This window comes from Vombatus ursinus, unplaced genomic scaffold (genome assembly GCF_900497805.2).
Source record: "Vombatus ursinus unplaced genomic scaffold, bare-nosed wombat genome assembly UNPS02014798.1, whole genome shotgun sequence".
NCBI classification, from domain to species: Eukaryota; Metazoa; Chordata; class Mammalia; order Diprotodontia; family Vombatidae; genus Vombatus; species Vombatus ursinus.
The window spans coordinates 60007725-60033945 of NW_020954576.1; the positions used below are offsets into that span (position 1 = coordinate 60007725).

The 26221-nt window shown below is 35.8% G+C and overlaps 1 protein-coding gene and 1 pseudogene across 3 annotated transcripts in view; one reads left to right on the forward strand and one right to left on the reverse strand.

Annotated features, from left to right (window-relative positions):
• LOC114049780 (translin-associated protein X) overlaps positions 1-23738 on the forward strand; it is a 30140-nt gene extending 6402 nt beyond the window's left edge. For all 3 annotated transcript variants that reach the window (XM_027871184.1, XM_027871185.1, XM_027871183.1), the window contains exons 4-6: positions 1503-1633; positions 17710-17837; positions 21754-23738. In XM_027871184.1, coding sequence (XP_027726985.1) covers positions 1503-1633; positions 17710-17837; positions 21754-22131 — 637 coding nt within the window. In that variant the 3' untranslated portion in view covers positions 22132-23738. The remainder of the gene's footprint in view (positions 1-1502; positions 1634-17709; positions 17838-21753) is intronic.
• LOC114050261 lies at positions 726-826 on the reverse strand (annotated as a pseudogene).
• Positions 23739-26221: the final 2483 nt, after the last annotated feature.

Sequence of the window (26221 nt, forward strand, 5' to 3'; positions counted from 1 at the left end):
TAAGAAATCTTCATGAAACAAATTTTTGTAAGGAATCTTTCTACATCTCACAAGAAAAAATATTTATTTTAAAGATGAACTAAATTTTTTATTGTGCTCTAATAAGCTCTTTCATAGAGAGAAAACTATCTTCTGAAGAGGGACAGTATAGTTACAATGAACTGCTTAAGGCTTATTGTATAGGCTCACTGAGTTGAAAAGGTGTTTATCTTTTAAACACCAAAAATAAGAAATACTCTGAGATTTACAAAGGACTTTCCTAACGTCTTTGAAGGAATTAGCAGGTATCAATCAACACATTTTACACATAACCAAAAATAGCTAGTAAATGTTGGAACTGGGCTTAAAACCCCAACTTGCCTGATCTCAAACTTAAGATTCTTTCACAAAGATTTTTTTTGTATTAATTTAGTTCCCTAATTAACATTTATAAAGAAATAAAACATTTACAACTTTTGTCCTTTAGATATATTTAAAGGGTATTTTATTGATTTCTCCTTTATTCTAAAATATATTATTGCTTATATTGAGGAATAAGTTTGTCTCTGGAAAATTTGCTCTCTAGTTTTGTGTATTGTGATGATTCTACAGACTTAACTCTGTTCAGGGTTTGATATTGACCATATTTGCTGAATGATTAAGTTCATGTTCCTGTGCCTGGTTTTCCTAGTCTATAAAAGGAATAGAAGTTTCTGCCTGTTTACCTCATGTATTAAAGAGGTACTTAAAACATGGAAAATATGGAATATGTCATCCTTGTTCAAGGACTGTGCTAATCTTTTCCATATTGTTTTGATTCTAGTATAGGTGCTTCTAGAATAAGCAAGGAAAATACTTCATCTTTTTTCATATGTTCCCTTTTCTCATTCTTGACTTGAATTGAGAGACAGAAATTAGTATAATTTTTCATGAATAGATGGATTTGATTTAATTATTTTCTCTCAGCTGCCAGTTGAAAAATATTACCCAAAAATCCCGTGTGGTATTCTTATTCATTGTGTCTCATGGTGTAATTTCCAAAAACTTTGCCTCCAATAACAGGCAAAAAACAGTGATAAAAGGAAGGGTCAGGACAGCTAGCTTTTCCTTCAGAGCCAACTTTCCTGCATTCTCTTATAGCTGCATTATTTCAAATATGTCTCCTTTAAACAAATAATTTTATAATACTGAACTTTGCACCTGGGGTTATAAGACCTGGGGATGTGCCTTGGCTCTGACACTTGCTAACTGTTTGACTGTGGTCCAGTCACTTACCCTCTCTCACCTGGATCACAGTTTACCATCCATAAAATAGCAGTTATCATACCTGAAGTAACTACCTCACCGGGTTATGAGGAAAATACTTTCTAACTGTAAATTTAATATTCATAGCTTTGTAAATAGCTGCATAAATGTGAATTGCTATTATTAGACATACTAATATATACTAGGATAAGGAACACATGTAATAAAAACTGGTTCAGCCTTCTAATAATCTAAAAACTCCATTTTCGTGATTACAGTGCTCCTGATGTGGAAGAAATAATGAATGAATCAGAAAGTAAACTGGAAGCTGTCAGACAGAAGATTAAGCAAGTAGCCCAAGAGCTATGGGGAGAAGATATGTATCAATATCACCGAGCTATTACTCCAGGTTAGTCTAAATAGGCATTAGTTCATGAACCAGTTACAAACTCTTGATATATAGGAACAAGAACATATATAATAAAATTGAAGGAAACTAGAGGGACAGCTAGGTGGCGCAGTGGATAGAGCACCTGCCCTGGAGTTAGAAGGACCTGAGTTCAGATGCGGCCTCAGACACATAACACTCACTAGCTGTTGGACTCTGGGCAAGTCACTTAACCCCAATTGCCTCACCAAAAAAAAAATAAATAAATAAAAATAAAGGAAACTAGAAATGAGCATGTGAGCTAATAGACCAAAGAGAGGAAAAGAGAAGAAAGGACACTTCATGATGTGAAGGGATGTTATTTTGAACTTGGAAGGAAGCATTGTCCCATTGGAATGTTTAAAAATAAGATGTTAGCAAAATTAACACTCACCATGTTTTTATTTTTATTTTTATTTTTTAAAATTTTAGGTACTTCTCAATCCCACTTAGAATTAAAATCTACCTTTAGCATTTTTCTTAATTTTCATCCTTTTCTCAGATGAACAGAATCGAGGGTCTCCTGCTGTCCCCTAGAGGTTGAATTTAAGAAAGTTAGTACTTTCCTTTTACTCATAATATGAATGAGAGAGTTTATGATAGGCCAGTTAAAACTTTTTGTTAATATTTTTGCTGACAGATTTTTACATGCTATAATGTTAAATCTATAATTAGAACAATACTGACAGTATGATGCTTACGAATAGTTTGCTGCTTGTGATTGTTGAGTGCTTGTTTTGGTGTTACTCCAAATAGTTGTTCTTTTGACTTGAAGATAAAACAATTCTGGCATTGAACTAAAGGACTTCTGTGCTTTTCCTCATTAAGAATAGTGCTAATGGCATGCAGAGCATTTCCCCAAGGGATGCTTGTTTGAGCTCAGACATTGAGTATAGCACTAATAATTGAACAACAACAAAAAGGCCTGTTTTCTACAATGCACATTTCTTATCAGTGCAGATTACAGATTGTTCCAGGGGATTGTTAAATAAACAAACTAATAATTAGATACTTGAAATAAGTTTTTTTTTTCCAACACTTTTTTGTGCTTTGTCATGGTTCTTCCTTTTTCTAAAGGCCAAGAATTCTGAGGAAGTAACGTTTGTCTTAGGACTCTCCTAACATCTACCCACCTCAGGAAGAGAAAATGTGTTTTCTTTTCCATCTTCATAATGATAATAGTTCACATTTATGTACTACTTCTAAGGTATACAATAATAATCATAGCAAAATTTGTTGTGCAATTAGCAGTCAGACATTTCAGCTCATAAATTCAAGCTCAAGTTCTAAGTAAGGTTAAAGTTCTTACTATTGTGTGACTTAAGAAGGTTTGTAGAGGGAATAAGAGGAGATATAACACTATAGATTGTAGCACAGTTGCTTCTTTGAAGGCTTTGATGGCCAGGGAGACCACGTTCTATACTTTGTACCTCAAAGAAATTTAATATTTCTAAACATTTTAAAACATTGTAATGCACTTAATGAGCTTGAGGACAAAAACATTTTTATGGTATCTTTTTCTTACCTTTTATATAATCACATTCTTTAACAGAGTAGTTTGCTTATCCTGAAGGTCACATCTTACATCCCCTTTCACATATTCTTTTTTTTAAAGGGAAAAACATACTTCAATTTCAGGAAATGGGCACTGTTCAGAAATAGTAATAAAGCAAAAAAGAGGAATAAGATTACCATTAATAGTTAAATAAGTTATACAATTCACGGTTTCATAAGTATATAAAAAGGAATCTGAAGATTAAGCAGATTAGTAAAGGCCTAATAAAGACAGAAAGGGGCCACGGACAAAGACCCTTTAGAACTTTCCATGAGAGATCTCCAAGTTGACGTCATTAATACACCTTATGATTATATAGTGCTTTGCTTTCTTCACAACAGTCCTATGAAATAGGTTAATACTAGTATTGTCTCTGTTGTTAGAAGATTAGTCAATATTGGACCTGGTTCTTAAATCTTGGTCTTCAGTCCATTAACCAACACTCTTTGGAGCTAGTCGGTCAGACAGTTCCAAATCCATGTAACTTTTATCTTTATCTTTCTATGTAAAGCACAAGAAGAGTACGTAAGATAAAATGAGAAAGAAGAAAACTACTTAGTTATATTCTGTCATGGAAGATAATAACAGAGAATAGCAGCATCATTCTAGGAAAAATAGTAGAAACACCCAGATATTCTCTGAAGTCAGAATCCAAGAAAAGAGCCAACCATAAAACCAATGGCTTTCTGTGTGTGTGTGTGTGTGTGTGTGTGTGTGTGTGTGTGTGTGTACATGTACAAAATTTAGGTAATAAATGAGATGAACTAGTAATCCTAATGCAGGGAGTACCTAGCACATAGTAATCCCTAAATAAACACATATTGATTGATTGGGATGTTAATTTGATCTTATACTTATTACTATGACTGGGTGGGATGGGATCCATAATAAGAGTATGGTTCTGCAAAGTTATACCTCATTCAAAAGGAAAAGGATTGATTAAAGGGAATGGGGAATGCACATGTATGTGTTACATAAGTTTTATTGATACTTTTTGTTTTTACATACAGTAATTGGAAATAAAACCCTCCCATCTCAAAATGGAACCCTCTTTTATAACAAAGAAAAGGAATTAAGAAAAAATACTTGGTACACTGTGTCTGATGATGTTTACCACATTTTGTCCTTATAGTCTTCTTGCCTCTCTTTTGAGAAAAGAAAATAATGTTTCATTATCTAGGACTGTTATTATTTTTTTTTTCATTTGCTCACTATTTGGTTTTCTTTTAGTGATCTTTTAATTTATGTTGTTTTAGTAATTGCTTGTACTACTCTGTTTCTGTTTATTTCTCTCTGACAGTTCATACTAATCTTCCCGTTTCTTTACTTTCTCCTATTTATTTCTTATTTCATGATAATAATATTATATTCCTGTACCACCTTATTCAGCCATTTCCCAATTGATAAGCATTCACTTTGTTTCCAGTTCTTTGTATAGCAAAGAAATATGTACTTATACGTAAGAAAATATACTCAAATGAGAATATTGAAGGACTCCAGGTAGGTGAAGCTTGGTAGAAGCCATTAGAGTGAGTATAAAAGGGGCAGAAATAGAAGCAAATAACGTCCTCACAGTAGAGTATAGATTCCAGGGATCGGGAACCTGCAGCCTTGAGGCCAATGTGGCCCTCTAAGTCCTCAAATGCAGCCCTTTGACTGAATCCAGATTTCACAGCGGGGATTCTTCGAATTTTGGATTTAGTCAGAGGCCTGCACTTGAGGACCCAGAGGGCTATATGTGACCTTGAGGCCACAGGTTCCCCACCCCTGATATGAACCATCCAGTCAGGATATTGGTGAGAGTTTTGTTTGTTACCAACACACACACACACACGTATATATACACACATATACATATATACACACCTACATATGACGTGTGTGTGTAGTTGTATTCAGTTCTGGATATCACATTTAAGAAGATAATTGACAAGCTGAATGGCATCCAAAGGAGTACTGCTGACTCTGCCATAATAAGATTAGTTAATATTATTGGTTCATCTGACTGGTTCCTTTTTAGTCTTCTTTTCTGCAGCATCATTCATCTTCTCCCTCTTAACTGTGGTTTTCCCCCAAAGCTCAGTTCTTAGCTTTCTTTCTTTACACATTCTCTTGGTCATTGCATCATCTTTCAAGGGTTCAATCTATATTTCCACATCTGCATATCCAGACCAAATTTGTTCTGATTTTGTCACACATTGCCAACTGCTTACTAGCCTTTTTCACATGGATAGCCCATAGTCTACACAAGTTTAAAACAACTCATCACCTTTCCCTCCAACCCATCACTTCACAATTTTTCTTTTGAGAGTATTGCTCTTCTTCTACTTGCCCAGATTCACAATTTTGATAGCCTTGATTCTGTCCTCTCTCTCACCTCTGGACATTGCCAAGTCCTATTGATAACTTATCCTGACATTCATTCTTTCTACTCCTACTCATGTGGCTACCATCCTACTTCATCTGTCACCTGAACGGTTGCATTTAAGTCAGTCAGTAAGTGTTTATTAAGCTCTTAGTGTATGCCAAGCACTCTGTTAAGTGGTGGGAGTCCTAAGAAAGGCAAAGTGAACTTCCTCTGTGTCAATTGCATGGAAGATGGATTGGAGTGTGGAGAGACTTAGGTTAGGGAAACCAACCAGAAGGAGATAACAGTAATCCAGGTGCTGCTCTGGAGCAGAGGCTGTGTGAGTAGAGAGAAGGGGGCATAAAATCCAAAAGATTTTGTGAAGGTAGAAGTGACAAGACTTGGCAACAGATTGGATCTGTGGAGCAAGTGTGAGTGAGGGTTGAGGATGACATTGAGGTTGTGACCGGGAGAATATCGATGCCCCAAGGCAAGATGAATAGGGGTGTTTGAAAGAGGGAAAGGCTTGGGGAAAAAGATAAAATAAGTTCCGTTTTGGCTTTGTTGAATTTGATATGTCCAGTTTAAGATGTCCAAGAAACAGTGGGAGACTAGAGTATATGAAAGATGTTAGGACTGGATAGGACTAGATAGATAGATCTAAGAATCATCTTTGTAGAGATGATAATTGAACTTTTGAGAACTGATGAGATGAATGAGAAAGTTTAGAGAGAGAAGACAAGAGAGTCCTGGACATAACTTTTCAGCCCACCCATGGTTAATGGGGATGGTCTGAGGCAATATCCAAGAAAGTCAACTAAGGAGCAGTCGGATAGAATCAGGACAGAGCAGTATCACAACAACTTTTTATTATTATTTTTTTTTTAGGCAATTGGGGTTAAGTGACTTGCCCAGGGTCACACAACTAGTAAGTGTCAAGTGTTTGGTCTGAGGCTGGATTTGAACTCAGGTCCTCCTGACTTCAGGGCTGGTGTTCTATCCACTGTGCCACCTAGCTGCCCCCACAACAACTTTTTAGAGAAGAAATGTCAAGAAGAAAAGGGCTCTCAGTTGGGCCCTCACTACTGCAAGATGGTCCTTTTGCACGCTAATTAATTGACCCACCACATTGGCTCTTCCAAACCTTTTCATCCTTCCTCAAACTTCCCGTAATACTCTTTCCCCTTATTCTCTGAGCTGAGAGCCTGGCTAATATTTCACTGAAAAATAATTGAGGGCATTTGTTAAGAAATCCCTCTTTTTCTTCTCTCTCATCTCATATCACCCAAATTCCTTCTGCCTTTATCTCTTTCTTCATCCTTGCCTCACATAATGACACAAGTGCCTCCCCTCCACATGCCAAAGTGATCTCATTCCATGCTGTCTTCTCCAGTATATTACCTCCTTTATTATCCATACTCTTTCATTTCTCTTCAACTTCTCCCTGTCCACGGGCTGCTTACCTACTACAGCCTCCAAACATGTCCATGTTTCCCCCATACACAAAAAACCCTCACTTGATCCATCCCTCCCTGATACCTTTTGTCCCATATCTCTCCTCTCTTTTGTCACCGAACTCCTTAAGAAGGCAGCTAGGTTGCGTGGTGGATAGAACACTGGCCCTGAAGTCAGGAGAACCTGAGTTCAAATCCAGCCACACACCAAACAATTGACACTTTTTGTGACTCTAGGCAAGTCACTTAACCCCAGTTGCCCCCCCCCAAAAAGAAGGCTGTCTAAGATAGGAGCCTCCATTTTTTTTTCTCCTCTTACTCTCTACAGTCTGGCTTCTTACCTCATCATTAAACCCAAACTGTTCTCTCCAATATTACTCTTAATCTTCAAATTCAATGACCTCTTGCAAATTCTTATCCTTCTTTACCTCTCTTTAGCCTTTGACACTGTTAATCACCCCCTACTCCTTGATATTCTCTTCTTTTTTGCTTTTCATGTTACTTGTCTCTCCTGGTTCCCCTTTTGTGGTAATTTGCACTAACTGTGGCTATCCCACAGGGTTTTATTCTCAGCCCTCTTCTCTCTCTATTCTATTTCACTTTGTGATCTCATCAACTCTTATGGATTCTGTTGTTATCTCTACGCTTATGACTCTTAGATCTACTTATTCAGCTCTAACCTTTTTCCTGACCTCCAGGCTAGAATCTCCAAGTAACTATTAGAAATGGTGAAGTGGATGTTTTGCAGATATTTTAAACTCAGCATGTCCCAAACTGAACTTATTCTCATTTCCCTCAAATTCTCCCCTCTTCCTAACTTCCCCATTACTGTCAAAGGTATCACCATCCTCTTAGTCACCCAGGCTCAAAACCTAGGTGTCCTCAACTTCTCACTTTCTCAACTCCCATATCCAATCTTCTGGCAATACCTGTTGAGTGTATCTTGCTAACATCTTTCATATCTCCTTTTCTCCTCTGACATTGCCATCATCTTGGTTCAGGCCCTCATCACTTATGCCAGGACTATTGCAATGGTCTGCTGTTTGGTCTCACTGCACAAGATTCCCAAAAGTCTCTTTCCCATTCTAGTTTATCCTCTACTCAGCTATCAAATTGATCTTCTTAAAGTGCAGGTCTGACTTGTTACCTCCCTACTCAGTCAACTCCAGTAGTTCTCTTGCCTCAAGGATCAAACATAAAGTCCTCTGTTTGGCATTCAAAGCCCTTCATAACCTAGCCTCCTCCTACCTTTCCAGTCTTCATACACCTCATTCTTTCAATCCAGTGACACTGGCCTCCTTGTTTTCCTTGAACAAGAAACCCCATCTCCTGATTCCAAATGTTTTCACTCTGCCCCTATACCTAATACTCTTCACTTTCTTCTCCATCTTTTGGCTTCCCTAGTTTCCTTCAAGTCGCAGCTAAAATTCCACCTTTTACAGGAAATCTTTCCTTATCCCTCCTAATTGTAGTGCCTTCTCTGTTGATTATATCCTATTTATCCTGTATTTAGCTTTTTTATACATTTATTTATTTGTATATTATCTCCTCCATTAGACTGAGTTCCTTGAGAGCAGGGACTATCTTTTGCCTTTATATCCCCAGAATTTAGCACAGTGCCAGACACATATTAGGTGCTTAATAAATGTTTATTGACTGACTGACCGACCTCTCTATAGCCTTTGACACCATCAAGGCCATCAAGATTGAGAAAAGGCTGTTGGATTTGGCAATTAAGAATTTATTGATGGGGCAGCTCGGTGGCACAGTGGATAAGCTCTGGCCTTGGAGTCAGGAGGACCTGCATTCAAATCCGGCCTCAGACACATGACACTTACTAGCTGTGTGACCCTGGGCAAGTCACTTAACCCTGATTGCCTCACCAAAAGGCAAAAAAAAAAAAAGTTTATTGATAACTTTGGAGGTTGCAATTTTGGTGGAATGATGAGATCATTATTGTAAGGGATTAAGCAGAGAGTGAGAAGAGAACAAGTGGAGACATTGGTCATAGACTGCTTTGTCAGTCTGTGAAAGAAGAGAAACACAGGGTGATAGAATTGAGTAGAAACAACATCCTATTTATTTGCCACAGAACTGCCGTGATAATCTTCCTAAAGCACACGTAGAACCATGTCATGCTACTGCTCAAGAATCTTCCGTGACTGCTTTCACTGCCTTTAGTAGAAAGGACAAAAGCTATTCACTTTGGTATTTAAAGCCCTTTCATGATCTGGGTCCAGCCTACTTTTACAAGCTTACTCAACCTGCATTCTAACCAGATGGCTTATTTGCTGTTGTTGGTACTTGGAATTTTTTCTCACATAGTGTGTCTTTATCTTGGCCATCTTCTATGTTAGGAATGCACCCCTTTAATAAGGATCAGCCCTTTCATCCATGAAGCATTTCTCAATATTTGTACTTTTTAGTTTTTAAAAACTTTAGTTTTTAGTTTTTTTCTTCTTCGAATTATCTTTTATTTATTTATCCATTTTCATGTTGTATTCCCCTAGTAGAATATAAGCCTTTCAAGGATAGATACTCTTTCATTTTTTTGCCTAGCACAAAGAACATAGGTGCTTTATATATGTTTGTTGAATTAATTTGAATACTCAGTTTCTGAAAGAATACTTAGGGAGATAATTGTCTTTAAGGATTTGAAGGGTTGTGATATAGAAGACGGGTTTGAATTGTTTTGGTTAGCTCTCAAGGACAGAAACAAAATCAGTGTGTAAAGTTGTAGAATGGGAGCATTAAGCTTGATATAAGAAAATACTTCCTAACAATTTAGAACTGTCCAAAATGTCATGTTGTTTCAGAAGGCAGTGTGTTGTCTTCAATAGTTGTGTTATGGTCAGGGTGGAGCACAGTGGGACTGTAAGCTTTCTTAGGTTTTTAATCACACTATTGATTAATCTGGTTTGTAATCCACAGAGACCCCTAGGGTTATTTTCTCACAAACTGTCTAGTTCTGTCATTTTACATATGAAAAGTTTATTTTTTTTAAACCGTTGTTGAACTTAACACTTATCTCACTTAAATTTCATCTTACTAAAGATTCAGTTTGTCATTCCAACCTATTGATTTTTTGAATTCCTTAGTTGTTATCTAACATGCTAGCAAACCCTCAATTTGTTTTTAACCTTTAAATTTGAAAAGCAGATTTCATCAAATTTACTGATAAAATGGGCCAACGATAAAATTCCCTGAGTCGTTGTACTTATATCTCCCTCTGTGTTGAGATTGGCACCTTAATGATTGGTTCTGGTCATTTATCTTATTCTAAATCCACTTAATTATATCTAGCCCATATCTCTTCATCTTTTCCGAAAGGATTATGTGAAAGTCTTTTTGTCAGATCCTTTGCTCAATTCTAGGTATGTTGCATGTCTGCAGAATTCCTCTAAAGTATCATTCTGTCTACCCCGTCAGAAATGGAAATGAGGTTGGTCTAACACAATCTGTTCTTGTGGAGCCATGCAAGTTTTTAGCAGTTGTTAGTTACTTCCCTTTGTTTTGTTGTTCAGTTATTTTTCAGTCATGTCTGACTCTTTGACCTTATTTGGGGTTTTCTTGGCAAAAATACTGGAGTGATTTGCCATTTCCTTTTCCAGCTTATTTTTTATAGGTGAGGAAACTGAGGCAAACACGGTTAAGTGACTTGCCCAGGGTCACACAGTTACTTGAGTGTCTAAGGCTGGATTTGAACTCTTGAAGATGAGTCTTCCTGATTGCAAGCCCAGTGCTCTATCCCCTGAGTCACCTCCTTGCTCCCAGCTTTAGTTTAATGGAATGTAGTTTGCCTGTTTGCAGATGGTAGAGTAGATGTGCCAGACCCTTTCCCAACTACTAGAAGATTTCAGTTGTGTGTAGAATGACTTGGCATTTTAGAGACTGGTAGCTAATAAATAAAAATAATAAAATTAGTTGTAATATATAAACATGGTCTGACAAAAGTTGTTCTTGAGCAAATTGCTTTATTCCTACCTTTTCATGTAATTTGTTGTATCGCTAGGTCAAGAAAACAGAAGTGTATGCTTTTTTTGCCAGTATAATCAGAATTTGTCCACAAGTCTGATAAAAACTTCACATAAAGGAGAAATAGAGCTTGTTAAATTTGTTTTGGCTTTCTCCTCATCTCTTTTAGGCCTAAGAATTTGGTTTGTGCTGACTTATGTGGCTAGGTTTTAATTTTAGTATTTGGTATTAGATAGTTTTACTTTTAAAAGTATGAGAAACAGGGCAGCTAGGTGGTGTAGTGAATAGAGTACCAGCCTTGGAGTCAGGAGAACTGGAGTTCAAATCTGGCCTCAGACACTTACTAGCTGTGTGATCCTATGCAAGTCCGGCAAGTCACTCAACCTCATTGCCTCCAAAACAACAACAAAAAAGGTATGGGAAGGGAACATACCTTCTCTCAGTGTCAGAGAGGTGGGAGTCTATTAGGGCAGATTGTTGTATACTTTTAAAGAAATAATCACTATAGTGTATATTTCTGCTTAATTGTTTTTCTTTCCTTTTTTTTTGTATTTGGGACATTGTTTAGCATTTTATTTTTTTCCCAGTTACATGTCAAGACAATTTTTAGCATTTATTTTTACAAGATTTTGAGTTCTAAATTTTTGTCTCTCTCCTCCCCTTCCCGCTTTCCTAAAATAGTAAACAATTTGATATAGGTTAAACATGTGCTATCATGGAAAATATATTTCTATATTAGTCACAATTATGAAAGAAGAAATTGATCAAAAGGAGAAAAAAGACACAAAAAGAATAAAGGAAGTGAAAAAAGTATGCTTCAATCTGCGTTCAGAGTCCATCAGTTCTTTATCTGGATGTAGATAGCATTTTCCTTTTGTGAGTCCTTTATACTTGTCTTGGATTATTACATTGTTGAGAAGAGCTGAGTCATTCATAGTTGATCATCAAACAGTGTTGCTGATAACTATATGCAATGTTTTCCTGGTTCTGCTCATTTCGCTTTGCATCTGTTCATACAAGTCTTTCCAGGTTTTTCTGAAATCAACCTGTTCATCACTTCTTATTACATGATAGTGTTCCATCACATTTATATACCACAGCTTGTTCAGCCATTCCCCAATTGATGGACATCCCCTCAATTTCCAATATTTTGCCACCACAAAAAGAGCTGCTATAAATATTTTTGCACATGTGGGTTCTTTTCCCTTTTTTGATGATCTCTTTGGGTTACAGACCTGGTGGTATTGCTGGATCAAAGGGCATGCACAGTTTAATTGCCCTTTGGGCATAGTTCCAAATTGCTCTCCAGAATGATTGGATCAGTTCACATCTCTACCAATAATGCATTAGTGTCCCAGTTTTCCCACATCTCTCCAACATTTATCATTTTCCTTTCTTGTCACATTAGCCAGTCTGATAGGTATGAGGTGGTGCCTCAGAGTTGTTTTAATTTACATTTCTCTAATCAAAAGTGATTTAGAGCACTTCTTCATATGCCTATAGATAGCTTGGATTTCTTCATCTGAAAACTCTTTTTCTTTCTTTAAAAATTTTTAGAAAGGAGTATTCACTTACTGGAGAGAGAGATTCTATATTTCCAGAAATGAATGTGATGTGAAAAGAAATAGGAAGAAGAGGGGTTAGGGATTGGACCTGTGATTTTGTTGGTATAGCAAACTCCCAGATAAGAAAACTCCTTCTATCAATGAAGGTTCATGCCTTCTTTGCAACCACTAATCTTAACTAGATAGAGAACTGAGGTAAAGCAGTTGGCCCCGTATGTGTTAGAGGCTGGACTTCAACTCAGCTTTTGCTGATTCTTTCTCCATTGATTATGCTATGGTGCCTTTCATGTCATAACAAAGAGACCTCAATAAAGCATATTTTAAAGTATAGAAAGTTAACTGTGAAAAGTAGAACTATTTCATCAAATATTCTACTGTACTTCTAATTGCAGAGTATGGAATTTTGTTTAGTGAATAGTCTGAATCATAGTCTGCTTTTGGTAAAATTCAAGTTTCATTACTTTCAAGCATTTATAATTACAGTCTTTTGATTTTATAAGAACCTGCTTTTGTGTGTGACGTAATTTGTAGCATTTACTTACACTTGTGAAATCACAGGTCTAGAGCAGGTGAAACAGGGTTTTCATGGCATTAATTTGTGAGGAAATCTTTTTTATACCACCTTTTGCCTAAGGAAGTCTTTCTCACTACTACAAAAGAAAATGTCAGTCTGGTCTAGCTCAGATTGACAAAATGTGAATTAGTGGTATCTGAATGAATGATGGACAAAACTCTTATTCAATGCTGTGTGCTAGGGAATACAAGTAGAAAAGTGAGATAGTTCCTGCTCTCAAGGAGGCTCACATTCTAATTGGGGCAGACAGCACACATAGGAGTGTTCAGCTACGGGGCAGATAGATGATAATGCCCAGGGGTCCTAGGGGCCAGCTCTAGTGCAGATGACAAGGCCTGGTTATCTGTCATCTTACTGGGAAGACTGTAGTTGGTATATTCCTCTTCACTGAAGCAATGTGAGCTGTCATGTCTGCCTTGAAACTAGTGATTTGGAGGGAACAGGCTCGTGATTCCTGGAAAGTAGGGAGTTGGGTCTAAGACTCAGGGATGGGGAACCTGTGGCCTTGGGGGCGCATGTGGCCCCGTAGGTCCTCAGGTGTGGCCCTTTGACTTTTTCACCGGAAGTTTGGTTTCAGTCCAAGGGTTGAGCTTGAAGACCTAGAGGGCCACATGTGGCCTTGAGGCCAAAGGTTCCCCACCCCTGGTAAGTGTTAGATTAGAGTAGTTGCTTCAGGTTCCCTCCTTCAATAGTGATAATGGAGGGAGGGTAGTAGGTTTGGACAGCAAAAGAAGAAAGACTGGGGTAAAAGGCAGATGCCAGTGGGTTCTGGATAGGGCTAATATTACATGCAGAAGATTGAAAGATAAAAGCTTGTGAATATAGAGATTAGATAAAATCTCACTCATTTACCCTGAGAGTGACATTCTAGCAGGTCATTTGGTTCATAGTTATTTTGTTTTAACATCTGAGTAATATAGCAGAGAAAAGAACATAATTGAAATATTTAAGTAGACAAAAACAAATAAAATATTAAAATATGGAAAGGACAGAAATTTAGAGATCTAAGAATTTTATATTTTAGTCCTGATTTATTACTACTCTGAAATCTAGCAATTCATCTTATCTTGTGATTGCTAGCCTTTTAGTCTGTAGTTAAACTACCCAAGTTTCATAAAAATAAATAAGATAAAAAAATGAGAAATTTTTAATTGGTTCTTCCTGTACAGTCATACAGTATAGGAGAGTGAGGAGGAAAACAACAAATTACATAAATTGCCTATAAACTACTCTCTTACTGGCAGCTTATTCTGTAAATAATCCTATTTGGATTAAATCCAAACTAAAAGCAGAAGGGGAAAGGTATTGTTTGATGGAATATGGCAGTAGATTGGAACTTTTCACCTTGGGAATTATTCAATGAAAATAACGGATGTCCTTTTCATCAAGTTGTAACATAACTTGTTTAAACATCCTTTTACCTGCATGTGACCAAACAGGCTTTTTAGGGTTTTCAGTCACGTGCTGTCCTTGAACTTTACTCTGGACCATAAAAGAAGTGATTCAAAAAAACAAAAACTAACAAAACTAGGCCAAATGGTCAGTTGCTGGACTTGACCTTAGTTTATAAAAGAGTTAGGAGGGAAAACGTAGGCTCAGCTCTTCTGGGGAAGATAATGATATATGCCAGTAATATTTAATTTAGAGATTGTGCTGGATCACAGATACATGTTGAAAGTTTTAATTTACTTAGTGTCATTTTTATATCTGGAGAAAATAGAATTGTTTCCTAGGTTGAATAACCATAACACTTTATTCCAAATTATATTTGCTTAAATTTTAACCTTTTACTGCTTGAGAAGGTAGTGGGAGTGTAGTGGCTGAAGGACTGGCCTTTGAGTCAGGATGACCTGGGTTCAAGATCTTGACACATTCCTGCCAATCCATGCCTTGGGTCAACTACCTTAATCATAAGTTGTAGAATAGTTGAAGATCTATATTGATAGAGAGAGTTTCCTTTCCTCATTGGGAGCTTCCTATGCAATGACATCACATATTCTCCAGGCTTAATTATTTAAAACAGATGACTTAAATTAGAAGGCATCATGTAAGTTGAGAGTATTAAATAACTTGCTGTTTTGCAACAGCATTCTAAGCATTTTCCTATCAGTTTGATAAAAATTAGTAAATATAGAAATTGTTGAAATGAGGCAAAGAAGATGGGAAAGAACCACCAGTAATGAAAAATAGCAATTCCAAGGAAAAAGTACAATGAAGGGCTTGGTGGGCCATGCTAAATGAAGTAAACAAAGAGAAACTGTGGGCAGGAAAGGGAAAGTAGAAGAGGCCTTGAGAATTAAGTGTAAAACAGTACAAGAAGTTTATTCTTGCTGTATAATTTCTGATTTCTTACAGAAAAGGCAAGTAAGTTCTCATTGAAATTTTTAGTGAAGAAAACATGAATGAATGAAAAAGCATTTAATAATGCTATTCTGTACCAGGCACTATTCTCCGTGCTGGGTATACAAGTGCAAAAATGAGACAATCTTCAAGGAACTTACATTCCAATCAGGGAAGACTGGATTTCCCTATCTTGCTTTATCACCATTGACACAGGAGTTTTGGCCTGCTTTGTTTCTGACCTGTCTGGGTCTTCCCTCCTAGGGCAGCCTGGTGGCTCCCTGCTGCCAGGGACTCACTGTGCCAGACTTAGTATGGACCTTAGTCCTTTTTAGTATACTACATCTCAGAACTCTTGAGCCCAACTGACCCACCAGACCCAACCTTCCCAGTAGAAGGGGTTATAAGGGAATGCCACTCACCGTAGATAATGTAGTGCTTTAGAATTTTGTAAATGGCTTTTACATGTACATTCTCATTTGACCCTCTTAGGCATACCAGGAGGTCATTATTAGAAGAAGTGGCACCCCCATTTTATAGGGAAGGAAACAGGCTCTGAGGTATCATGTGATTTTCATTTGTTCAATTTCAGTCCGAGCTAGGACTCAAACCCAGGCCTGATGGAAGATTAGTATTTTTCTGTATGTCATAATATGGAGTGAATCCATTTCTAGAATATCGTATGCCCACCACATAATTTCTTCCTTTGTTAATGAAGTGTCTGAAGGAAATGTCATTGGAGAGTTGTTTATTAATTGAGTTACCACTATATAGCAGATTATAGACCATGAGAAGGATATAACATAAGCTTTTACTTTTTATAATGGTGTGGCTGAATCAAGATCTATTTATAGATGTGAGGAAACTCATATGTTTTTCATGTCCAAATATAGAATGATGTTAATGTATTTTGTTAGCAGATTATCTTGCAAATGTTTTGGGTCTCAGTAGGTTACTGTAGTTTACTGAACAAAATGTCCTGTTCTATCAGCCATCCCTTTATCAACCAAATATGCCCATTTTCCATTCTTTCATTATCTATTAATGTCATTCACAGATCAAAATGAATCAGGATATTTTAGCCTTGATAAGTACCCTCTTGTCACTATCACAGCTATGCCATCCATTTTTCTTTGTACTCTGATGCTTGCGTAATGTTTGTAAATTTACCATTACAGCTGCCAACTTCTCCAGCCACTTCCAGTGTTGCTCTTTAGGGACACCCAATGAGAAGTAGATTTGGTTATGAAAAGTGTTTTAGATATTCAACATGGATGCTAACAATTCTATGTTATTAGTCTAGATACTTAACTAATAAAAAGATTCTCTTGTCTTCTAGTTTTTTAATGATGTCCAAAAAAGAGGTTTTTTAAGAGATATTTTTATAATCTGCCATTGTGATGCTTCACATCATGAGACAAGGGAATAATTCTAAAATGTATTAAAGAATAAGATTATGATGGAAATTCTAATTATATAATTTAAACTCAAAATTGTGACAATTTATGATACTAAAAGTTTTTGTAAAAGTCTTCATACTTTAGTATGCATATATACACATTTAAGTTATTTTGGTGAATTTGGATGTTCTTTCACAAATATAATTTTATTTCATTTTATTCTCTCCCCTCAAATTAAAATAGTTGTTAATATTTGCTATTATTGAATTAAGTAACTCAGTTACTACCATTGTAATTTATAGTAGCAACTGATACTGCAGAAAGGGATTATTATGAAGTGAATAATTTAGTTTGCAAATTTTATTCTGTTCATGGGATTTTGAGAATGATTATATATATATATGAATGAATGAGATTTGATTATATGGCTTTGTATGCAAGGTTATTTTCCCAGTAAATTTTAAGAAAGCCCTGAATTATATTTTGATTGCATTAGAATTCTCTTCAATGGCTTATGAATCAACATGCTTTAAAGGGTAGAATAAAAACTTAAAAAAAAAAAGTAGTTCCTTTGCATTGCAGAGTTATTTCATCTCTACAATTGTATGGATCAGTTTTTCCTCATGGGTTCCTCCAGTAGATAGTTCCATGAATCTAGTGAGGATATCAGGTTTTCAAGAGCAATTCTTTACTAATATGGTAGGAAGAAAATAGATACATTTCAACAGTAGCTGTTGATTAGACTATCTTTTGCTAATATCAGAGGTTTTTCCCTTTAGATCATTGCCAGTCTAAATCTTTTTTAGGACATTTGTTTCATTTATTGATTCTCATTGCTGTCTTTTCAGGGCTTCAAGAATATGTGGAAGCTGTGTCTTTTCAACACTTCATTAAAACACGTTCACTAATCAGTGTGGATGAGATCAACAAACAATTGGTATTTATATCAGAAGACACTGGAGAAGAAAATGACACTGTAAGATTTTTTTTGTTTTAATTTATGTCATTTTGTTTATTTTTTTTGTTGTAACTGCAAAAAAAAAAACATTTTTGGAGGCAGGGGAGGTAATTAGGATCCATTGTTGTTTATTTGTAATGGTAATAATAATTACTGACCTCTATGTAGTGTTTTACAGTTTTCAGAGTACTTTTCCTGCAGTGTCTCATATTGTCCTCATAACCCTGTGAGCTACTGCAAGTATTATTATCTGTATTTTATAGATGAAGAAAAACAGGACTGAGAGATAACTCCTCTAGTTATGTAGTTAGCATGTATTGGAGGTAGGATTGATATAGAATTTGTGGAAAAATGATTCTGTCCTTTGAAGAGTTGTGGGGCATATGGAAAAATATTATCTTCTGACTAAAGTAGGCTCAGCAAAAGGAAAACTTTTTTATAAAGCTATCTAGGAATATTTGTTTGGTTCCTGCAAAGAGTACTTAATGATAAAATTAAAGGATTTTTCCATAGTACCATATGAAATAGAAAATCAGTGGATGAAGAGAAGAAAGGAAAGTAATATTCACTCAGAGTAATCAATTAGAAATTTATACTGTAAGCCAACAGACTGTGGTTTTGCTGCGACTGATACAACTCAGTTTCTAGCTGTTCTTTCTCTATGCAAAATTTTTTAATCCTGTGTAGGAGATTTTTTAAAGAGAAATGATTAAGTAATGTCCACAATATTCAGGCATTCCATTTTACTGATGCTTTGCTGTTATATTTGGCCTTCTTATTTAAAATGGCCTAACATATGGTAAGAAGCAAAGCAAGTGGAATCTGTTTAAACATGTTTGTTAAGGACACATGTTGTCTCCCCCACAGAACGTAAGCTCCTTCAGGGCAGAGACTGTTTATATCCCTAGTGCCTTATTTTGCAGTATTATTGAATTTAGTCACAGACAATAACCCTTCACAGGATTCCTCAGTTTGAAGTGAGAATATCCTGGGTGAATAGAGAAAATTTTTTCTCCTTGGTGAAATCTCCAGGAAGTATCCAGATAATTGAAGTTTCCTATACCTATTATGTTATGCAGGCTTATGATATTTCTGAATTCATCTTTTTTCCTCCCTCTCTTCATGAGGCTTACAGTAGATTTCACTTATAGTATTGATTTTGTTTTTTTCTGCTGTGATCTGTGCTCATATGCTCTCCATCATGCTTTCTACCTCTGGTCCCTGGGTTTATCATTATTGTTATAATAATAGTTAATAGTAAGCCTATATATTGTACCTACTGTGTGTCAGACACTGTGCTAAATGCTTTACAAATGTTATCTCATTAGATGCTCACAAAAACCATGGGAGGGAGGTGCTACAATAATTCCTGTTTTACAGTTGAGGAAACTGAGGAAAACAGGTTAAGTGACTTGCCCACGGTCACACAGCTAGTATCTGAGGGTGAATTCAAATTTAGGTCTTCCTGACTGCAGGCCCAGCGCTCTGCACTGTGCTGCCTAGCTGCCTTTGAACATTTCTTCTTCTTCTTTTATTTTTTTTTTTAACAGTCTTTTCTTTTTAAATTGAGTTCCAAATCTCCCCCCCAACACACACACACACTGAGATGAGAAGGCAAGTAAAATATCAGTTATACATGTGAAATAATGCAAAATGTTTCCATATTAGCCATACCACAACAAAAAACAAAGTGAGAAAGTTATACTTCAGTTTGCACTTGGAGTTTATTGGTTCTCTCTCTGGAGGTAGATAGCATTTTTTTTTATCATGAGTCCTTTGCAATTGTCGTGGATTATTGTATTGGTCATAGTAGCCAAGTCTTTCTCAGTTGATGGTCATTACAACATTGCTATTACTCTGCACAATGATCTGGTTCTTTTCGCTTCATTTTGCATCAATTCATATAGGTCTTCCCATGTTTTTTTTTCAAAAACCACTCTCCTCATCATTTCTTATAGCACAGTAGTACTCCATCACAATCATATGCCACAGCTTGTTCAGCTATTCCCCGATAATGAGTATCCCCTCAATTTCTAATTCTTTACTACCACAAAAAGAGTTGGCTACAAATATTTTTATACATATGGGTCCTTTTCCTTTTTCTTTAATCCCTTTGGGGTATAGACCTGGTAGTGGTATTTCTGGGTCAAAGAGTATGCGCAGTTTTATAGCTTTTTGGGCATAGTTCCAAATTGTTCTCCAGAACGATTGAACTAGTTCCTGGTGTACCTATTTTCCCTCAATCTCTTTGACATTTGTCATTTTTTTTTTTTGACATTTGTTATTTCTGATGGGTGTAAGGTGGTGCCTTAGAATTGTTTTAATTTGCATTTGCTTTGATGTCTTCTGAAATTTCTTCTGAAAGCTGCCTATTCATATCTTTTGACTATTTATCAATTGGGGAATGGTGCTTATTTTTGTAAATTTGATTCAGTTCCATATATATTTGAGAAATGAGGCCTTTATTAGAGAAACTTGCTGTAAAAAATTCTGATATTCATTCTCAAAGGTACTTTTTAGCAAAATGTAATTTCCTTGATTATCTCTTTTAATTAGATCAATTTTTGCTTTTATTTGATTTGAGATCATGATTGCTACCTTTTTTACTTCAGCTGAAACAATAGATTCTGTTCCAGCCCTTTATTTTAACTTTGTCTTTCTGTTTCAAGTGTGTCTCTTGTAAACAACATATTGTTGGATTCTGTTTTCCAGTCTATTCTTCTATCCACTTGAATTTTATGGGTGAGCTCATCCCATTCACGTTCATAGTTTTGATTACTGTGTATTTCTCTCCATCCCCTTTTCTTATGTTTATCCTTCTCTCTTTCTTTTTATCCTGTCCTTCCTCAAAAGTCATGTTTTGCTTCTGAGCATTTCCTTCCTTAATCTACCCTCCCTTTTATCACCCCCCCACCCCATATCTCTTATCCCCTTCCCCTCCTGTTTCCTTGTTGAGTCATATAGATTCCTATCCCCAACTAACATATCTTCTTAACATCCTTCCTTGCCCCTTAGCAAGGGCCTTAGTTCTGTTTTACTTTTCCTACTTCTTTTGAATAAGATATATCCTTCTTGAACTATATCCTAATCATGGGTCTCATCCAATCAAATCTTAGTTATACCTGTGAGGTCAAATTTGCCTCTGTATGTTAAGCTCCTCTTATTTATTTTGCCTATTATGTGGTCACATCTATCTAAGTATAAAATGTACCAAGAAGAAACTTAAGTGATTAAACCTTATTGTTTTAGAGTATTGTCATTATTTTCTTTTGCATGGCAAGTATAGTCAATTTATTTGGTTTAATCATTTAAAAAAGTGAAATTGTGGTATAATGGATAAAGAGTCAGTCTTCCAGGCAGGACTTCTGCCATATACTGGCTAAGAACTGTGGACAAATTGCTTAAATTCTCAGTGACTCAGGCAATTATCTTTAAGATTTTAAGTTATAGAGCAGGTGCTGATATTCATTGGTAGAGGGGATTCCCTAATCAGGGGTTCCCAATACCTGTGAAATCACAGGTTTGATCTAAAATCAACAAAGTAGATTAATTACTTTGACGGTGAGTTGCATGATCGATCTGCCCTTCAGTGTTGCAATGTACATTTTAGTGCATGTTATATTTGCTGTTTTGGAGGTAACTAAGTAGCATAAAGAATAGAGCACTAGACTTAGAGTTAGGAAGATATAAGTTCGTGTCCTGTCTCATACATTTGCTAGCTGTTGGGGAGGCCACTTAAATTCACTCAGCCTCATTTTCTTGATTTGTAAAATAGGACTTATAAAAGCACCTATCTCCCAAGGTTGTTATGAAGATAAAGTGAAATGACATATGTAAAGTGTTTGGAAGTAATATCTATGTGCTAACTATTTATTAATTTATTATTTTTCACTGTTTTCACAATTTCCTCTCTGTGTACTTTTTAAAAAATTAGATCTCCTCAGATTTAGATGATAAGCCCCTCTGCACTTGGAGCCTGAAGGTGACACCTGTTGATTATCTTCTGGGTGTGGCAGATTTGACTGGAGAATTGATGAGGATGTGCATCAACAGTGTGGGAAATGGGGACATTGACACCCCTTTTGAAGTGAGCCAGTTTTTGCGTCAGATTTATGATGGGTTTTCATTTATCGGTAATACAGGACCTTATGAAGTATCTAAGAAACTATATACACTGAAACAGAGTCTAGCCAAGGTGGAGAATGCATGCTATGCCTTAAAAGTTAGAGGTTCAGAAATTCCAAAGCACATGTTAGCAGATGTGTTTTCAGCCAAAGCAGAAATGATTGATCGTGAAGAGGGTATTTCATAAAAGAGCAATACTCAACTCTTGCAATTTCCATAAGGGAGATCAGTTTGAAAGACTGTTATTTAGTATTTCATTTTACTTTTTGTGGCTTTTACTTAGTAATATTTTCAGTTTTACCTGACAAAATTATTTGCACTGTTTTAAACTCTGTATATTGCTGTACATAAAATTGATGAAATGATTTACTCCATGTATCTCCTGTTTTAAAATTTTTGGCATATTTGGCTGTCTGAACCTCCCAGTGACCAACTGCTGTCTGTCACATATCCCTGTGAAGTACTTATTTCATAGAGCAGTCACTGCCATTCCCATTATAGTTAACTGTTGAATTATGAATTGTATAATGTTTTGTTAAGTCATTAATAATTTGAATTGGTGATTCTATTACATCTAAAAAGGGCTTTTTAGCCTCATGTTTTGTCTTGAACATCTTATTTGAATATATTGCATCAAAGCCAGTAGAATGGATTTGGTGTCTAAGCATGGTACCAAAGGCTTGGAAAAGCCATGACCTACATAGAACAGTTAAATAGAAAAGAGAATTCACTGAATTCATGTGAAATGAGAGCAGTGAGAATTGACATTGTGTTCTGATTAATCCGTATGGATTCATGTGTTTTAGTAACACATCTTTCAGAACAAGCCACTTGTGCCAGCTATCCTATTTTGAATTGAAATCTGTCTTTTGCTCTTCATCACAGAGGAACTGAAATAGAATTGTTGCTAAAGGTAATGTGCATTATGAAGTTTGGGCAGAATTAAATATTTTCACATGGAAATGAAATATGTTTGCCAACAGTTGATTAAAAAAGAAAGCGCTGGTTAAATGTTGTTTATTAAATATTATTACAGCTAGGCTGTTATTTTGACCATCATGCATTTTACTTTGATTTACCTTGATGCCTGCCTATTCTGGCATCTCTTAGGAATCACTTTTAAAAATAACAATGAAATATTGTTGTAGGTTAAAAGATTTAATTCATCCATAACTTCATAGTTGTCCAACTATGTTAATTGAAATATAGAAGTTACCAAAGAAAAATTATCATGTATAATTCAGCAATAAGACATTGCAGTTCCAAGTGCTTTTAGCAATAGTATTAGTCACAGAGCCAAATCCTGTAACTAATCCCCTAGGAACTAGAATGGTGGTCCCTTTTTTGCCAGTACTATTTAGAATTGGAATTTACACACTAAAATTAGGAATAGCTAATTTCCTGTGATGTTGACATAGGCATTATACAATTGATACAGAAATTTCCATTTGAGTTTGTTTTGAGAACTTTGGTAAAGAAATGAATTTGAGGGAGATTGGCCCTGACTATAAGGGCTCCTTTCTCTATATCAACCTTTGAAGGGAATGTGGAAATATGATGTGCCTAATGTCAGGTCTTTTGGGTATGTTTGCTTTTTCAAATAAATCTCTGTTACTATGCTGTAAGGTACTCTGCCTACATATTCCCCTCTTACTATGTTATGTTTTTTTCACATAAACCACTTTGCATTACATTTTAAATTTATTTACCCTTTTACTTTCATCATTTCCATGTAAAAAATAATGGATTGATAAAGGATTGTTTTGTGAATGTTTAAAATGAAATATTTTGAATAAAACCATTTTAAAATATAGAAAAAAGTGTCTTTCAATCATAAAAATAACCTTTTTTCTACAGAATTTATCAGAACTGAAACCATGTTGGAGGCTTGACCGATGTGGCAATTGAGGGAAACAGTCGTTTACCTCATTAGACTATTCTAAATATCTCACAGTACTCTATAGTCTTTATTTAAAAATTTTTTTGCTTTGGCAACTACAAGTTGATGGGTGAAAGATGTTGGTGTAACTGTTCATGTTTTACATAAGGGAAACAAATCTAAGGTGAAGAAGAGATGATTAACTTGTGTAGGGGTCTTGCAGCTAGTTGGTGAAATAGAAGCTGGATCATCTTGTTCCCTAATTTATTTTTTGTATTCCCATATCATAAGATGACATAAGCTGCAGCATTGCAGCTTACAACACTCCATTGTGCCTGAGCCAGATTAAAATGCAATTGGGAAATATTCAGCAAAATAAATAAAAATGCAGTAGAACATAGACAGTGTTAATATGTGGTTTTCTAAGTCATTATGTGACCCACAGAGATCCTTGTGTATGGTTTTGTGGCCCTTTTTCTGTTTAAGTTTGATAGCACTGCACTAGACCAGTACTGCCCTACTGGTATATTTTTTATAAGCAAAAAAAAAGTCAAAGATACTTTTTGATTAAATGGACAACTGGTATATTTTTTATAAGCAAAAAAAATGTCAAAGATACATTTTGATTAAATGGATAATCATAATAAAGTTGGAATGAACTTCCGAATAATTCCAAATACAGACCTATGAGGCTATCTGTTAGCAAATGCCTTACCTTTCTAACTAGGAAAGCAGCACCATATATAAGTATGCACAAAATAAATACAAGGATGATAAATACAAAGTTGTTAAATATAAGGTAGTTTGAAAGAGAAAGATCTAGTAGTTGTGATCAGGACAGACTTCTGCTAGAATGTGGCGATTGAGCTGAGTCTTGAAGGGACAGACCCAGTAATGCTACTATGATATCTATGCTTCAAAAAGATCAAAGAAAGAAAAAGGACACGTGTTTTAAAAATAAATAAACAAATGAAAATTGCTAACATCTATTAGAACCAGGGGGCAAAGTGAAAATATAAATAATCAATGGATCACCTCCTAAGAGAAATCTAAAATGGAAAAGTCCCAGCAATGTTTTAGACAAAATTCAGAGCATTCGCATGAAAAAACCACTGCAAATGGCCAGAAAGAGTTCGGGCATGAAGGACCCACAGTCAGGATCACACAAGATCTAAAAATGAGAGATCTTGGGATTCAGTATTCTAAAAAAAACAAAAGATACAACTGAGAATAACTTACCTTGCAGGAGTGAGTATAATCCTACAAGGAAAAAAATGTCCATTTATTGTAATTAAAGTACTTCTCCAGTATTCCTGATAAAAAGGTCAGAGTTGAGTCGGGAGTTTGAAATATGAACTCAAGACTTGAGAAAAACCTAGAAAGATAAATATAATTTGAGTAATTAGAAGAAGCTATATGATGATGCTAACATTCTCATAGGAGGAGAAGAAACACGTGTCCCTAATCTTAATATCTTCAAGTGTATTGAGGGAGTTAAATAAGAAAAGCAGGGTCCAGGAGCGGATTGATTCTGCTCTAGGGATTTTAAGAGAGGAAGAAAGGGAAGGGAAAAGGAATATATTAGTATAGGAAAAGATGGAAGAAGAGATGGAATTTACTGTTTCTCACAATGGTGGTGTGAGAGAAGAGTTTGCAAATATGGAAAGAGTGAGGGGAACAGGCATCAAATGAATTTAATTATCTAAGCTGGACAAAAGATAGTTGAACACTCCATACCTACCCCTGACAGAGTTTGGTGTAGGAAATACATCACAAAGTCAACAGGAAAATAGGTTGGAATGTGTAGGGAGGGAGGAGGTAGAAAGGAATATAGATAGGTGCAGACAAACATGCTGATTTCAAAGGGGGAAATTTTAAAAACTTGGAAATTAAGATTGGCCATCAATTGGAAAAGGGCAGAACAAATTGTATATGGATGTATTGGAATATTGTTCAGTAAGGAATGATGAAAGACCATTTCAGAGAATCCCAGGAAGTAGAAACTGATATGGTGAAGTCAGCAAAACCAAGAGAGCAATTTACATAAGGACAACAATGTTGTAAAGGAAAAAAAATACTCTGAAAGACTAAAGTATTCTGATCTGATCAGAGCAACAACCAATTGAATACCCATTTTGGTACAACACGATATGCATCTTCCGACAAACAGATCACCTCTCGTGATCCTGAGGCTGACTGACTCAGGATGTGAAACATGATCTGGACATTTCTAATGTCGAAATTTGTTTTGCTTGACTACATTTATTTGTAAAAAATGTTTTCTTAAAAAAATTTTTAATGTGTGGAGTGTTGGATGGAATAGTAATGGCGATTCTCTATTCCCCCCAAAAAGTGTTATTAAAACATTTTTTTAAGTGTACAGAAAGAGGAGTGTAGA